The sequence below is a fragment of the Setaria italica genome, chromosome II, assembly GCF_000263155.2.
Source record: "Setaria italica strain Yugu1 chromosome II, Setaria_italica_v2.0, whole genome shotgun sequence".
Classification (NCBI taxonomy): domain Eukaryota; kingdom Viridiplantae; phylum Streptophyta; class Magnoliopsida; order Poales; family Poaceae; genus Setaria; species Setaria italica.
Genome location: NC_028451.1, coordinates 148470 through 165388, shown reverse-complemented (window position 1 = coordinate 165388; position 16919 = coordinate 148470). Strand labels below are relative to the sequence as shown.

Sequence of the window (16919 nt, the reverse complement as noted above, 5' to 3'; positions counted from 1 at the left end):
AGGGGAGTTGGTCCGCGTGAAAACAAGATGTGTTATGCTCTTTTCAAGCTCTCAGCATGAGGTGGGGGCATGAATTGATCCCCACAACAAGCTTTGTTTGGATCTTGTTGCAATCGGTTACTTGAGATGTTGAGACTATACGTTTTCGATGCTGCAATGGAAAATATCATGGTTGCAACATTTCTATTTTATATGTGAAACATTCAATAGCAGCATATGCAACATCACATTTTCTTTTCATGACTTATATGGTTTGGATGGTTCATAGATTTGTTGCATTCGTGACTACAATTTTTTAATGTTTCAAAGTTATTGCGATGGTTATCCATTGACGTTGGACAAAGCAAACTAATGCACTCAAAACAGATTTGGCGATTATCACGATCTTTTGTTTCGTTTTTGCAATTTTTTATATCTACATGTTTCAACTACTATTTTCAGATCTACATGTTCCAACTACTATTTTTCAAAGTTACAGTTGGTATTTTAAGATGTGGCAACATAATTACGGGACGGAGATACAAATTACTTCACTGTGATGGATACCCACGAGGAAACTAATTTTTATTCATTGATTCATGCTTCAAGCAAGTTTTTCACCATTGTGGGATTGAGTTAGTTGAGTTTTTTTTTATGATTTCACGATGAAAGGTGCATAACTCGAGAAATGTTCCGTGCAACATGAGGAGATGTTGCGGTGGGATTTTTTTCGGTTTTTTTTATGATGGCGTGTTCGATCAGACGGTAACCGATGCGTCCGATGGGAGCTCACGCCCTCAGACGTCCGGACGCCAGTAAGCCTGTAATTGGCGTTGAAACTTCAGTACCCTGCAAGGCCACCTGCAATTTAGCATGTCATGTATAAGTTTATGTGGTACAGAACAATAGCTGCCATGTTGCTTGGTACTAGACATGCCGTTTATGATAATTGCATTATGTTTATCGATAACCATTTTTGGTTGTAACAACAATCAACGGTTTGAACTTGTATCTGTAGCATGTACAAGTTAGCTCTGTCCGAAGTATGTTTACTTGAGCTTGGTTTCTCCTACGGGGCCTCGTTTTGCAAGCCGGCCCAAAATGCACGTCCACCGAAAGCCCATTAACAACACCTCTCCCTCTCTCTCGGCCTCTCGGAAAAGGCAGGGCCCAAGACCTCGCAGACCCACGCCACGCCACGCCGGTGAGGTAGAGGAGAGGAGGCGACGCGGCGGCGATGGCGGGCGGCGACCGGGAGCGGGACGTCGAGGAGGAGACGCGGAATCAGATGATGCAGAACCTCTTCGGGGACCAGTCGGAGGATGAGGAGGACGCGGACGACGACGACGACGACGACGTCGTCGAGGTCGTCGACGACGACCACCGTCAGCAGCCGCCGCCGCAGCAGCGGCACCAGGAGCTGGACGACGACGTCGACGACGACGAGGAGGACGACGCCCGCAGCCACGCCCACGCCCGCTCCGGCGGGTACCACTCCGTAAGCCCGCCAAGCTCCCAATCTATCTCCCTTCCCCCCCCCCCCCCCCCGGGGGATTCCCAATTCGGTCTTCAGCAGCCTTGCTGTTTGCCGTCGGGCCTAGCTGGGCTAGGGCTTAGGTTTTGGTTTCGTTAGACTGGGAGCCTCGCGGTTGGGGATGCAGTGGTTCGGGGAAGGTGTGCGGTAGTGCGGATTTGTTCTAATTTTGCAGAGAAAAATTGGTGAAGCACTTGATTTTGACTTTTGGGTACGTAATGGACACATAGATACATAGATGAATCCATGGATTTATTTGCCTCATTTTGTCTCCAAGGCCTGTCCTGTGTACCACGAAATCCAACTTAAACATCTTGGTAACACTAGGAGGAGAAAACTGAGTCCAGGCACACAAGGGGAGCCTACTGGGGGCAGGCATGTCTTTCATCGCATCTATGACAGTTTAGCACATGTTTTCAGCTTTGTTCTGCTATATGAATTTCATTGCTGTACTCGATTGGGTTCAGGGAACTCTAGTTTAGTGTTTTCTACACTCAGTGCACCAATCTGAAAATTGCTAAGCTGTAAATCTATGTATATCTCGGGAATTTCTAGTGGTACCAAGTCACCTGAACAACACTGGACCTATCTTGGTGTTAATTTGGACCACTGTGCTCTGCTAGTGCCACCAAAGAGTTAAAGCTTAGCTCATGTAGTTTCCTTCTGCCCCAATTCTTCATCCTTACATAATGCTCCAGCCTTCTAATGTTGTGCGCTTCAAGGAAAGCTGTCTGTTTTAATGCTTAATATGGATGGATTTATGTAGGAAGAAGTGGATGGTGAGGCAGAGAATGGAGGGGAAGGTGAAGGCGAAAGTGAGGGACAAGTTGGGATGGAAGAGGAAAGTGAAGGTGAAGCTCATCGTGCGGATCTTGATCAAGGAGAAAGTGATGGGGACAAGGTCCAGAGCTCTCCGGAAAGAGAACTTGATGACCAAAGGGTGGAACCTGATGCAAGAGGAATGGACAGTGAAGATGAGGGCTACCAGCAGAGGACAGTATCTAGCAGAAGAAGGGGAGTTGTTGCCTCTGAATCTGAGGGATCCGAAGATAATTACTATGCTGATGGAGGTCAAGAAGACGAGGAACCTCGCCAAACAAGGAAACCAAGGTTAAGGGGGGAAAACAGAATGCTACATATCAAACTATACATTAGTATCCTTGTTAAGCCTTACAGTTATGAGTAGTTAATTCGATGGTTTACTAAATGTTAAGTTATTTCAGCAATGACTTTATCAACATGTGCTTCTCTTATTTTGATCCTTTATAATCATGTAGTAGCTTGTGACAGTAATAATGTTATTATGCAGCTCCCCAATGGAGGAAGAAAGAGATCAGGAAGTAGTTCGCGATGTGTTTGGTGACAGTGATGAAGATGAACCAGGTCCATATCGTACACGCCATGACATTGATGAAGATTCCCATGTAAGATTCAGTGATTATGTTTGCCTCCATTTTTTGACAATTTTAGGTAAGAAGTAGGAATAATCGCCTTAAAATTTCGAAAATGTCTGGCAGAATCCTTCATCAGGTCTACCCTAGAGTTTTCTTTTTCTATAAAAAACTTTCTGCTCAAAATTATATGGCTTTAAAGTCTAAATAGTCATTGGTTGGCTGCATAGTGTTAGTTTTAAGTGAAGATCCACAGAGGTTAGAACGTAGACTGTAAAGAGTAAGCTTAGTAAATTGGCTCTTTTATCTTCCTTTCACGCTTGCATATGTAAGTCTGAGATTTTTAAGTCTTTCATGTGAAAATGTTTTTTGCTGGCACTTGATTTCTCCAAAGTCTGAATGGAAGCTATTTTTTAGCTTCATGTCTTGCATGTGTTCTACTCGAGTATTGATCCATGCATCCAGTCAGTTCTGAAACATGTTCACTTCCATTACCTGCTATCTTTTTCTATAGCATTTTTTCAAATTCCTAGTAAAATTTCTTCTTTCTTTTCTTTTGTAGAGATCGCCTATAGAGGATGAAGGGCAGTATGAGAAGGACATGCAACCAGATGATGTAGTGGCTGATGAAGATATGCACTATGAATCTGATGAAAATCGCGAACTGAACACAAAAGAGAAACCAGTTGGTCCACCGCTGGACTTGGTAGTTCCATTTAGGCAACCACCAGCTCGGCCTGACAAAGTGAGTTATTGTCATGTGATGAGGATACGTTTAAGCTATATCTTTGACCACATATTGCTGCTGTCTTTTTCTGATGAGACAATTCCATGTGGTTCATTGTTTGATGTTTATCGATCATCAATCTCGATTTGAATTTTCATGTTTTGGAGCATGCAGTTTAATAGCAATTTTTATGAATTTATAAGGTCATTTGTGTATTGCCTTCTTTATGTCAAAGGAATTAACAACATTTAATACCAAGCCCTGTTTTGTGTTGCTGTATATCCATTACTCACTGGTTAATATTCCTTGATATCTACAATGTTACTGCCCGCTGCTTGTTTCATTGATGATGTTCTCTATTTGCACCTTTCTACCTGGCTAGTGTTAGCAGAATCGAACAAGTGTGGAACTTGACCTTCAGTGAAACACTGCCGAAAAATCATTTATCTGGTTGCTGTTATTTTATGTTAAATCTGATAATTTAGCAAGCATGTTCTCTTTCAAACTTTTCATGCTTGGCTAGGGGTTTTATGATCCATGGTCAAAAGTAGCTATTCACATTGTGATTTGTTACTGACTGTTTTCCTATTTTCTAGATGAATGTGATCAAGGTATCAAACATTATGGGGATTGACCCGAAACCCTTTGATCCAAAAACATATGTGGAAGAAGATGTTTTTGTTACAGATGAATCTGGAACTAAGAAAAGGATACGGCTAGAGGACAATATTGTGCGGTGGAGAACCGTTAGGAACCCGGATGGCACTACATCTGTAAGTGGAATGCTGCCCATGTATCAATTAGGCTGGGAACTCACTAGCGTACTGATGATGATTGGCCTGATTCTTCTGTGTTTTAATTTTGCAGTTTTCTCTCTTGTTTTTAACTGCATTTTCCTTTTCTTTTATTTGGGGTACATGTTGTGTTCAAAGAAAGCAACTCTTTAGGCTATGTTTGGCTGCCTGTTGCTATGCCTAACATAAGACCCCTGCCAATTTTTAAGTTTTTATTTGATAGTTACATATAAACTTGTACAGTTTGTATTGATGGTTGTGTGCATATGCATAGATAAATTTCTTCGTTGATGCTTTCTGAGTTTTCCATTTCTTTTCACTCTGGTTACTGAGGCTTTGAATATTTAATTATTGCAGTATGAAAGCAATGCACGGTTTGTAAAATGGAAAGATGGAAGTATGCAGCTTCTGATTGGCAATGAAGTTCTTGATATATCTGTACATGATGCGCATCATGACCAGTCCCATCTGTTTTTGAGGAATGGGAAGGTAAATAAGTCTTCTTTACTCTTTTTTCAATCATCACCATCATCAATGATTAAGTTTCAATGACATTATTAATTTTGAACTTTAATGCAGGGAATTCTACAATCACAAGGAAGGCTTTTGCACAAAATGAGATTTATGCCATCTTCCTTGTCTTCAAAGTCACATCGCCTGTTAACCGCACTGGTTGATTCTCAGAATAAGAAAACTGTTAAGATGCAAAAATGGTTTGAGACTAAGGATCCTGAGAAAGTGAAACAGGAAAACGAAAGGGTAACTAAATCACCATTACTTTATCCACTGAATGTTATATATGTGCATGACTTGTTTCTCCTATCCATTTGAACTAAGATCCCTGTTCATGTGTGAATTACTTGTGTTGTGTTGTGCTTTTCCTGCCACTTGTTTCTCTTGTTGGTAGTACTAGGGCTTGACTTCCTCACATTGATATGGAGTACTAATTTCTTAAGAAGATCAGGACTATCCTGATGTATAAACCTATTGATTCAATTACAAAGTCATTTTCTGAAGTTTGTCTTATATAAGTTTCTATATCAGTTCAGGTCTCACCAGCTTAAGCAGTATGAGGGTTCTAAAAAGTTCTGTTAGTTGGCACTCTGTTGCTACTGTTATGATGATTTGTGTGGCATGCTCAAATTAGTATCCCCAAAGAAAAAGTTGCATCATGCAGGCACAACAATTATACCGTCAATTGAGTAATGTCACTTGAGTCTGTTTGTTACTGATCTGTTTTTTTTTTCAAAACTGATTTTGTCCTTTCTACTGATACGGTCATTATGCAGGCTTTGGGTCAAAATATTCGGGCCCATTCAATTCTTCAACGCAAAAGAGAAAAGGTGAACCGCAAGTACACACAACCTGCCAGGCCAAGGCGACAGCTTTCCCCAGGGTTCTTGGAAGATGCTTTAGATGAGGTTGGTTTCTTGTTGTTTAGCTGCTTTCTTCGCCAATTAGAAGGTATTGATATTGTTAGCTATTGCCCTATATAAATCAACTCCTGTTGCAACTTGCAACAGTGCAACTCCTGTCACGTTCATCTACCCAGTCACCACCAAAAAGGAAAGAGTGGAAAAGGGAAAAAGGAAACAAAATAAAAGAAAAGAAAGTTTGGTTCAGTGAACAGTTTGTGGTGCAGTCTTGCCTTGTTGAGATTTTATATGCGTGGTTAAATTCTGGAAATTTAGCAAGTAAAAAACTGTACTTAATAACTGCTTTCCCGTTTTAATTTTTTACAGTAACCAAACCTTTTTAGTGAGCTACAGCCTACAGTATGAATATGCCACTCATATACGTTTCGTTTACAACAAAATCAGTGTAAACTGGTTTTAAGCTTATTCCAGCTATGTCTTTAATAATGAGATATCTGTCATTTTTGTATGATGTGTACTCGACTCTTGGGGCTACCCCTTGTTGAACGGATACATGTAGGGCTACATGGTAATCTTAACCTGTTATTGTGGCTTATGGAATTTTAGATGCCTGTTTGAATAGCTGGTCTTTAGACATCATAAGTAGGTGCTGATTTACAACTTGTCCTAATGAATTGTTCTTGGATTTGACACCTCAAACAGGATTGTTCTGACCAGCTCTGAGAGACTGCCTAGTTTTGGGACATTAATGTTATGTTGCATCTGTCCATTTACCATCACTATTAACCAGAGTAGTGCCAAGTATTGATTGAAGTTGTTCATATTTGGCAGGATGATGAGCCAGAATATGGTTCTCGGCGAGTGCCAGGTCGTAGACGGTTTGAGGACGAGTTAGAAGCTGAAGCACTAGCTGAGAGGCGTATCATTAATGCAAAGAAGGTGAGCAGTTGAGCTCATGATTTTCAGTTCTCTCTTTAACCAAACTTTTAATATTTGTACTTATCTATATGCCCTGCACACTTTCAGTCAAATATGAACAGAAATGTACCCCGCAATACATCGTACCCTCCTGCTCGTCCACCGAGACGTCAAGTTGATGAATACTCGGAGAGTGAGAGGGAGGAGTCAGAATATGAAACTGATGGCGAGGACATTGAGCACTCACCAATTCGTGGAAGGGAAGATGAGCTTGATGAGGATGAATACGAGGAAGATGCTGAAGAAGCACCTTTGTCGGATGAAGAAATGGAGGTTAGATTTCTGGGCCTCGAACACCAGTGTTTCTTTTCCATAGTTTAAGCACTGTGGCTCTTTTTAGCAATATATAGCAAGATTCAGGTTTTTCTTGAGCTAACATGTTAAAGAATGGAACTCTGCTCAGACAAGAAGATTTGCAGAAACTTTGATCATATAAGACTAGAATTTATTTGAAATTCAGTTTAAAGTCAGAATTCTATGGGCAAACTTTAGTCAGTAAACTTGGATTAATTGTTATTAGACTGGTAAAGGCAGGCTTATCAGTTTTGCCAATTTTATCTGAATTAAACTGTTAAACATGAACAAAGGCAGGCTTATCAACTCTGTCAATCTTATCTGAATTGAACTGTTAAACAAAAACAAATGAAGTAGCAAAACTTGTTTATCGTTTTATATTTGAAAGCATGAATATCATAGTCCATTTTTTTCGTAATTCCTGGGCAAGAAAGTGATAGCAATGTCGCGCAGCAAGAAAGTGATAGCAATGCCGCGGTCTAGTCCTGCTGACCATAAAACAGAAAGGTTTCTTCACCCAGAAAAGCAGGAATCATTGTAGAAAGCAAGCGACTTGCTATCGTTTTAAATTTCTGTTGTGCAGTCACCTTTAGCTTTTTGAATTAGGTGTACACGAAACTCTTCGGTTATGGAATTGCGCTCCATGAGTGGGACACCAAAACCTGGAACAAAAAAGAAAGACCATTGCACATTTCTATATTTTACTCACAATCAAAATGGTACTGCGATGCAGGCACCGAAGCGGAAGAGAGAATCAGGAGGCGGTGGGCACAGGCGCGAGGAGCTGGTCTCCGAGGAGGAGGAGGAGGACGACGACGACTCTCCACCCAGGAAGCAGCAGGCTGTTCAGCATCGCAGGAAGGCCGTCGTTTTCGACGACAGCGACGAGGACTGATGATGAACAGGGGAAAACTTGTAAAACGTTGGTGTATGACCTGCTACAGTTATCTTTCTTTTTTGTGTGTGTTGGAGAATCGTTGCCTGGAAACAGGAGGTTGTTAACTGTTGTTATTCGGCACGCTGCTGGTTTGTTATTATTATCATCAAGATAAAAGAAGAAGAAATGAAGTAAAAAATTCACGCGAAATTCCCGTGAAATTTTTATGTTGAGAACAGAGAGAACCCCGTTGGTGGTATGGTCGCCGCAGCACTGACAGTGTATGCGTATGAATGTGAAAAATACACCCCACCCCCCCTTTTTTTTCGAAATGATTGTGAAAATACTGGGTACATGGAGGTGGCCGTCCACGCCGGAGCCGGAATTGGGGCGGTCGCTGTCGGCGGAGGATGACGGATGGACGATTCGTCGGGGGAGACCGTTGACCGCGTCGCCGACACGGCCGGCGACCGCCACGTCGGCGTCCACGCCACTGGTCGTCCTCCCCCGCTTCCACCAGTCCACCACGGCCCGTGTCCCGAGGCCAGGCGTGTCCGGCTGCACGGGACCCACCCGTCAGACACCTCACCTTGAGGCCTGCATGTGGGACCCTAGGCCCGCATCGAAGAGAGAATATCACAGTATTATTTTAAGGATAGCAATAGTTGGTGGCAGTTGGCAAGATGGGTCATCAGGTTGCCGCTCTTTCCATGGGGCCTCAACTGCAAGCCAACAAAACGGCATGACGTCAACCCCATCTCACCCTCTTGCTCATGACTTTCTTGCACGCTCACACCTCACTAGGCACTCGAAAAGTGATCTCTACTTCTCCAGCGTGCGTGCGTGAGACTTTGAGAAACGATGTCGCATGATTTCGCTATCGAGGAACTAGAACGGTTGCTTCGATTTCATCGACGAACCTATTGTTCCCGTGTTAATGCCGAGGTTACCTTCTTCTCTTAGCAATAAGAGGGTGCAAAGATCGTCAATAATGTTGCTCGTTCATGAAATTTCATCGAGAAGTTTTGTCTCTAGATCATTAGCTAACAAAGAGTGATATAAACAAGAAAATGACAAGATTTTAGAGACATAAAGAACAAAGAGACGAAAAACGGTGATGCAAGGCAACCTTCAAGAGAGAACCAAGCACCACCGCTTTGCCTAAGCGGTGTGCACAATATCCTAGTCTACATTGCTACCGTGGAGCCTTGCATGGAGGCAATGTGTTGACAAGTGAGGGTCCACCTGACAAAAATTCTATCACAAAACTAATTAAATCTTTGTATCTATTGTACGGTCCACCTACCAACAGATAGACGACTACATGAGGGTGGATAGCTTAAATAAGGAAGAGAAATTTTTTAAAATCGAGGATCCAAACTTTGGGGGTTAAAGGTACAGAGGGACTTGCTTTATAGCCCCTAACTTTGTGTTGATTCTCCACCCCTAGTTTAGCTAGCTCTTGTCACTTCTATGTTCATACTTACCTTGTGATGTTGATGTCTTAAAAAGTAAGTACAATCTTTCATATTATGCCTTTTGTCGCTTCTCTGTTCATACCAGCCTTGTGATTTTGTTGCCTTAACAAGTACTTGAAAAATTAAATATTCTACAAATAAACTATGCTATCTTTGATTATAGCTGCCTACCTATGTATGGTTAGCTTGGGACTCAACAGCGAAGCAACAACAAATTAAAATTAAACCCAATCGAAACTTTCTTGCGACTCTTATCGAAACAAGAAAGATCATATATACACTTGAGAGTATATTATGATCTATAAATCGTCGTCTACTGCTCCCGCGTGTGTGCGACTTGATGTCGCGTCATTTTTCTACCAACAAGAAACAAATGATTTCGATCGATTTCTCATCGACCACAATATCGTCATTCTCCATATGTACAAGGTGCTTCTCTTCTTTGGCTAGGAAGGTGCAAGAACCACGATAATGTTGTCCATAGAACGTACATGAGACGTGGCTAAACAAGTTTTGTCTCTAGCAACGGTTGCCTAAACGAGTGAAATAAAGAATAAAAAGAAATCACTGGAGAGAAATAAGAACAAAAGGACAAAACACATGATTTAAGGGAACCGACCATATTTTTCAAAAAGAGAGACAAGGCACCACCATCTTGGTAAAATGGTGTGGCCCACTACCTTACTCTATATTGCTACCTGCATGGAAGCCATGTGTTGATAAGTGAGGGTCCACGGGACAAAATTAAAGAAGTCTTTGTCTCTATTGTACAACCCACCTACCACTAGACAGTTGAAGGTTATTTAATAACTTTAATAAAAAAATAGAGGAATCTTAGTGGTGAGGAGTTACCATTATTTCGAGACTAACTTTAGGGTCAACACATGGAGAGACTTGGATGCAAATTTTAAAAATAAAAGGTTGGAGGGTTGAGAATAAAAAATATACTTCATAACCTCTTGATCCTAGTTTTGCTCTTGGCACTTCCTATTTCATAGTATCCTTGTGATGTTGTGGCACTTCCTATTTCATAGTATCCTTGTTATGTGGTTGCCTTAGCAACTAGTTACCAAATTCTTTACAAATGAACAATCATATTTTTCATTACTACCTAGAATGCAATCGGAGTGCAAGAATTTCACGTGAAAGAATTTTTCGTTTCCCAAGTATTATGTACCTACTACGGTTTTGGGTAACTATATATATTTTTTTGAGGGGAGGGGTCCATAGTTAATATGAAAAATGGAGGGATGAAATGTTGTCAAGTCATCATATAAAATCAAATATGGGTGTCAAACTCAATACACATGCTTCTCTAAGGTGGATTGGAAAAACACCAGCCAACAAATTTTGGGTCTGTCGATAGATGGCTGTTCAAGAAAGTGGTTGTACCATGCTACTTCCTTTTTTGGAACTCTATTTTTCCTTCTCATTTTCCTTCACCTCGTCCTCTAACAAACTCTCTGCATCCTCCCGAATCCCAATCTTAGATAACGAGTTTGCTTGTGCACTCCACACTTCCTCCACCCAAATCCTAGGACCCTACTAGCACTGGCCATGTGCAAAGCTTGTGGCAAGCATAGAGTTCTCCTATCTTGTGATAAAAATTTTGTACAAAATTTTTGTAGGGAAGGTATCCTTATCAATCATTTGAGATATAGTTTATCATTAATCAACATTTGTAACTGTTGGATCCCTCCATATCCATCCCTCCTCTTTCTATCCCTCTTTCTTCTTCCTCCATCCTCTTCCTTGTGCAGCCTTCGTTTGATCCCGGCGCTAGGAGCGACGAATCCGCCGCAACGACCCTCCACCCAGCTCTGGCGGCCCACGTCACCTCCTTCACTGCCCATCGCCTCTGGCCGACATAAATCTGTCCGAGCCAAACGGCTCCGCCGCTTCCACCATCTACGGGATCCATCCCCCACCGTCCAACTGCGGCAGCACACTTTCCACCTCCGCTTCGCCGCCATCTCTCCCGCCTCCACTGTTGGCTGGCGAGCCACCGCGGAGGTCCTCTATTCCTACAACCACAGGTAAACCCAACCCAACCCCAAACCCTCAAACCTAACCTCAAATCCTCCTCTCCAATTTAATCCCACTAGAAATTGCAGTGATTGACGCTAATGCCAAATTTCAATTGATTGATGAGGATTAAATTTTTTTATATATATAATTTATTTTGCAAATTTTTCCTAGTATAGATCCTGTTGTTCTAATTTTGCTTTAGCACGTCCAATATTCACATGAAAAATTTCAACAGAACTTATAAGAAATACCAAATCAGACCTCAGCAAATTATCATATCTCCGCTATCGCAAGCTCCTCCTCCGACGAGAGTGGCACTTCAACCACCACTTATGTCCCTTGGAAGGGAGGGGAGGAACATGACGGCATCCACTGACAACCTCCTATTGATGGCGAACAAGCAAATTTGGTAGAAGAGAAAGAGTGCCGGTAGGAATGAAAAAGAAGTGGGGCGAGTGAGGACTTGAAAGAGAGAGCATCCATTTTGTAGTGGCCAACTTCCTCAACAAGCGAGTGCGATCATAATAGATTCCTCATGGGCTCACACTCGCCCATCTTGGATCTCACACATCAATTGGGCCGTTAATGGGCTATGACCTTGTGGATTTGGCTGGTTTTAGATTTACAGCTAAGCGACAAAGAGTAGCTTGATGTATATGCACGAAGGGTGGCGCATATTAGCGGGAGCATAGTCGTGTAAGGGGGTCGTTTCACGTAAGTTTGGGCCGTGAATTAGTGGGCTGGACGGGATTGATGTTTTCGAGAAAAACATGGGCTCCTCTTTTAAAACATTTAAAATATATCAAATTTGGCGCCAAATGCTCTTCGACTCGGAGTGCATGCAAACTTACCACTCTTGGCAACAATTTGCAAATTTAGTTAGCATCATCCACCTTTAGAATGAATGACACGTAGAGATGACGCAACAAATGTCTAAACCATGTTCACCGAAAACTTACAATTCCTTGTAATGGTGGATAATTCACACCCCAAAATGGGATTTTCCAACTGAGCAGCCAACGAAAAGTAAAACGCCGATAGCAAGTGAAAGCACTACGGCGACGAACAGAGAAGAGAAGGACTGCAGCAGCAGCCACGAAGCCGGCAACGCAGAAATGAACAACACAAGCCGAGCATCTGTCACGGTCTGCACCCTCAATCTTCCTGAAATTGCACTCCGGTCCTCCATTTCGGTCCATGAAAATTCTGCCGTGGGCCCCACCGCGTACTACTAGTCTTGTACCCCGGTCCATCGACAGGCATAGACCCGAAGTCACTCGCCACTGACTAACTCAAACAAGCTTTCCAGTTTCCACCACCGCTTGGAGGTCCTCGTCGGCGACTAGCCGGAGATGGCCTTCCGTCGCCGGGGCACGGTCTGCCCCACCACCGTCCTCTTCGTTCTCGCTCTCCACCTTCTCACCGCCTCCTGCGCGTCCTCGCCACCCCAGGAGCAGGACAGGTCGGCGCTCCTTGAGCTCAAGAGCGCCCTCTCCTCCGGCTCCGGCGACCCTCTCCGCCAGTGGGCGCCGGAATCAGGCGCCCACCACTGCTCCTGGCCGGGGGTCACCTGCCACGCGCGGTCCCGCCGCGTCGTGGCGCTCTCGCGGCCGTCCCGACCCCGCCGGCGCCTCGCCGGGGAGCTGTCGCCGGCGTTCGGTCGCCTCACCGAGCTCAGAGAGCTCTCTTTCCCCGCCGCCGGGCTCCGCGGTGAGATTCCTCAAGAAGTCTGGCGCCTGCGGCACCTCGAGGTGCTCAACCTGGCCGGCAACGCCCTCCACGGCCGCCTGCCGGCAACCTTCCCGGAAGGTCTGAAAAGCTTGGACCTTTCCGGGAACCGGCTGTCCGGGAGAATCCCACCGGGGATAGCCAGCTGCGCGGCACTCCGGCGCCTCCGGCTGTCCTCCAATTCGTTGGATGGTTCCATCCCGCAGCAGATTGGGAAGCTCGCGAAGCTCCGGGTCCTGGAGCTGTCCGGGAACAGACTGACCGGCGGCGTGCCTCCGGAGCTCCTCCATTCTAGGGCCCTCGTCAAGATGGATCTCAGCAACAACTTGCTCAGCGGTCAATTGCCCTCAGGCCTCAAGGAGCTCAAGAACTTGAAGTTTCTCTCGTTATCCAGGAACAATTTCAGCGGTGAGATACCTTCTGATTTGGGCCAGCTGAAGGCACTGAAATTTCTTAATCTCTCCAGCAATTCTCTATTAGGGGCTGTTCCCGTTGAACTTGTGGGTGTACGGAATCGCACTGTTCTACTTCTTGACAATAGGCTTTCAGGGGAGATTACTGCTGCTGCTAATCCTCACATGCCATCAGCATCAGTGGTTAACGTTTCTTCAGTTACAGAGGTTACTTCCAGTGTGAACCCATCACGCCAACCCACTGAGCTATTTACAGTTTCTCCCAGATTAAGTATGCGATTGCTGGGTGATACAAGCTCAGGCACTCCTCCTGATGGCAGCAGCAGCAGTGGTTTGGGAATCAAAGAGATTGCTGCCATAGCTTCAGGTTCAGCCATTGTCGTGATTCTGTTAGTTGGGCTCATCCTGTGCATCTGCACAAGGAAATGTGCTCTGAAGCCCTCAAGGCGCTCTCTCAGGAGAAGGGAAGTCAAGGTTTTTGACAATGTTGATATTGGAGCCCCCCTGACTTATGAGACGGTTGTTCGTGCCACTGGAAATTTCAATGCTAGCAATTGTATTGGCAATGGCGGCTTTGGTCCGACATACCGAGCCGAGATTGCCCCTGGAGTTCTTGTGGCAATAAAGAGGCTTGCTATCGGGAAGCAGCACGGTGACAAGGAGTTCCAAGCAGAAATCAGAACTCTTGGGCAGTGCCGCCATCCTAATCTTGTCACTCTCCTGGGATACCATATCAGTGATTCAGAGATGTTTCTGATATACAACTATCTGCCGGGTGGCAACTTGGAGAAATTCATAAAAGAGAGAACTAAGAGGCCAATCAGTTGGAGAAGGCTTCACAAAATTGCTCTGGATGTCGCTCGTGCTCTTTCGTACATGCATGAAGAATGTGTCCCCCGCATCCTGCACCGAGATGTCAAGCCAAACAACATATTGCTTGACAATGAATGCAATGCATATCTTTCTGATTTCGGATTGGCAAGGCTTCTCCGGAACTCAGAAACTCATGCGACGACAGATGTTGCTGGTACTTTTGGTTATGTGGCCCCCGAGTATGCAATGACATGCCGTGTGTCTGATAAGGCAGATGTATACAGCTACGGAGTTGTGCTTCTTGAACTGATCTCAGATAAGAAAGCGCTGGACCCATCATTTTCTCCGTATGGAAATGGTTTCAACATTGTTAGCTGGGCTCTGAAGCTTGTCCAAAGAGGCAGAGTCCGGGAATTCTTCATTGAAGGCTTGTGGGATAAGGCCCCACATGATGATCTGGTTGCGTTCTTGAACCTGGCGATCCAGTGCACGCAGGAGTCTGTTGCTTCTAGGCCTACAATGAAGCATGTGGTTCGGTGCCTAAGGGATATCCGACCACCTTACTAGGAACAGCAAGGCAAGCACCGATAGGCTGATAGGTAGGCCGTTTTCCCTGCCCAGGAAGTTAGCAACTGTGGAAAGGAGGCGCGCTACAACAAGGAGGTGGCTTGAGATGCCGTCGATTTTATCTCCTCAGCGGGCTCGTCTCCACCAACTGTAGGGATGCATAACATTTCAGGAAGCTGAATGTTTCCCTTAACAAAAAAAAAGTAGAAAAAAAAGAAAATAAAGGAAGCTGAATGCTTCAACAGTTCTGCAACTGCACAACATTTCAGCGGCATTACTTTTTTTTTCAGAACACAAAAAAGTAATGCCGCTGAAATGTTGTACAGTTGCAGAACTGTTGAAGCATTTGGCCTTCTGGAATACTACATATATCAGTATAGCTGATGGCTTATGACATGATGTACAGTTTGACATGTATGGGATTTGATGAGCTTGTGGTGTTACCGTTAACTGATGTTCATGCAGATGGCTTGGGTTGTGCCTGGAACGAGGTGCGAATGTGTGAGCTGAATGTTGATGTGATTGTGAGAATCTGCTAAATTAGGTGATTGCCACTGCTAAAGTGCTAATTGGGGAGTCTGCTAGCTGTATGCCTGTATCTGCCAATTCCAGATGCTGTCGATGCCTCCTGTTGTTGACAGTTGCCGAATGCAGAGGTAGTGCTTTGCCGCTGCTGCTGCTGCTGCTTCTAGCGTTGTGTTGCGTTTGCTGTTATTCTAGCAGAGGTGGTTCATGGTCATGGGGAATGTTTCCGAGAAATCCGTTCAGCTGAATTGTGTGTGTTCGCGTTTTCTCCTCCATGAAACGACTGACGAGAGATGCCGCCCATGACAGAAGAAGCCCCAAAGAGCACACCACAGCTTCAAGAATGTTGAGGACTGGACGAGTTGCAGAGATAGAAACTTCTACTAAAACGGTGGCTAGGCAGGTTCGCCGGCGGCGACGGTGGCATCCTCGGACGCGCCGAGGACGGATAGAAGCTGATGTGGGCATGTGGCAGTGAGCAGAGCAGGCCCCGCTGTCGATGGCCACCGTCATTGCGGCTCGCTGCCATGCAAAGGACTCGTGCGCTCCGTCGCTGGAGCCTGGCAACGGCGGCGCACCGGACTCGCCGGCGCCACGCGTGGGCGTCCGCGTCCCGTCGATGGACTGGCAGAGAGGGGGAAATTAAACGGACGTAGGAGACAATTTCCGAATTATCTGAGCCGCACAGTGCTGATTGGACGGACGGGACGGACCCAGGACGGTATCTCATTTACCGTCCACCCCCGGGGTCGCCACGCCGGAGCGCCGCCGCGTTTCGGCCGTCCACTTGGCCTCCTCGAGAGCTCTCCGTCGCCGCAGCATGTGCCCACCATGGCCTCCGCCCTTTCCTCTGCCCAACTGCGTCTCCGACGCGCCGCCCTGGCCGCGGCGGACCTACCCACGGCCGTCGTTCGCGCTCAGGGCCGTCGTGGGGTCGGCATCCCAAATGTTCTCCGCGGCGGAGGGTTACGTTTCCGGAGAGCCCAAGCCCATGGTCTCCGTCGAGAAAGAGAGATGTGTCGACAAGACAGATGTAGAGAAAGAGAGATACTGCTCGGCGACAAGGATGGTTAGGTGGCGCCGGCGGAGGAGGGATGACATGGCGAGGACTGTCTGTACATGGCGCAGCCGTGCAAGCAATTCATGCCTTTTCAGCAAGTGTCTTTGATTCCTGGCAGCAACAACAGGAAGTGGGTATCTCATGTTTCGCCTCAACACTTGGCAAATTCGCACTTCGCAGCAGCTGTTCAGTCGGTGTCTGACAGATGAAAGGTAAGAGGTGAACCCAGCAAAATTACGCCGGCGGTGAATGGAAGATGAGCATGCCGGCGACGTGGTCACCGGTCGGCACAGCAGACCACGCCGCCATCAATTTCATCTCCTCATCAGCTGAATACAAGCAAGCCACACAGTTTAC

At 45.3% G+C, this 16919-nt stretch overlaps 2 protein-coding genes across 2 annotated transcripts; both read left to right on the top strand.

The window, feature by feature from the left end:
* The first annotated feature begins 1149 nt into the window (after positions 1–1149).
* LOC101772481 (protein LEO1 homolog) lies at positions 1150–8181 on the top strand. Its single transcript, XM_004955271.3, has 11 exons — positions 1150–1477; positions 2280–2623; positions 2823–2937; positions 3467–3649; positions 4228–4404; positions 4783–4914; positions 5005–5184; positions 5715–5846; positions 6633–6740; positions 6828–7052; positions 7807–8181. The coding sequence occupies exons 1-11, from the start codon at positions 1217–1219 to the stop codon at positions 7966–7968; spliced, it is 2019 nt and encodes a 672-aa protein (XP_004955328.1). The 5' UTR covers positions 1150–1216; the 3' UTR covers positions 7969–8181.
* Positions 8182–12734: 4553 nt separating this feature from the next.
* LOC101772074 (probable LRR receptor-like serine/threonine-protein kinase RPK1) lies at positions 12735–15475 on the top strand. Its single transcript, XM_004955270.3, has one exon. The coding sequence runs from the start codon at positions 12809–12811 to the stop codon at positions 14975–14977; it is 2169 nt and encodes a 722-aa protein (XP_004955327.1). The 5' UTR covers positions 12735–12808; the 3' UTR covers positions 14978–15475.
* Positions 15476–16919: the final 1444 nt, after the last annotated feature.

What these genes read in the sequence shown, in the direction of transcription:
- LOC101772074 (XM_004955270.3), top strand. Translation starts at nt 12,809, where the DNA reads ATGGCCTTCCGTCGCCGGGGCACGGTCTGCCCCACCACCGTCCTCTTC.
- LOC101772481 (XM_004955271.3), top strand. Translation starts at nt 1,217, where the DNA reads ATGGCGGGCGGCGACCGGGAGCGGGACGTCGAGGAGGAGACGCGGAAT. An exon ending in ACCCGGATGGCACTACATCT is followed by an intron (nt 4,405 to 4,782) that starts GTAAGTGGAATG and finishes TAATTATTGCAG; the next exon opens with TATGAAAGCAATGCACGGTT. An exon ending in TGGAAGATGCTTTAGATGAG is followed by an intron (nt 5,847 to 6,632) that starts GTTGGTTTCTTG and finishes CATATTTGGCAG; the next exon opens with GATGATGAGCCAGAATATGG.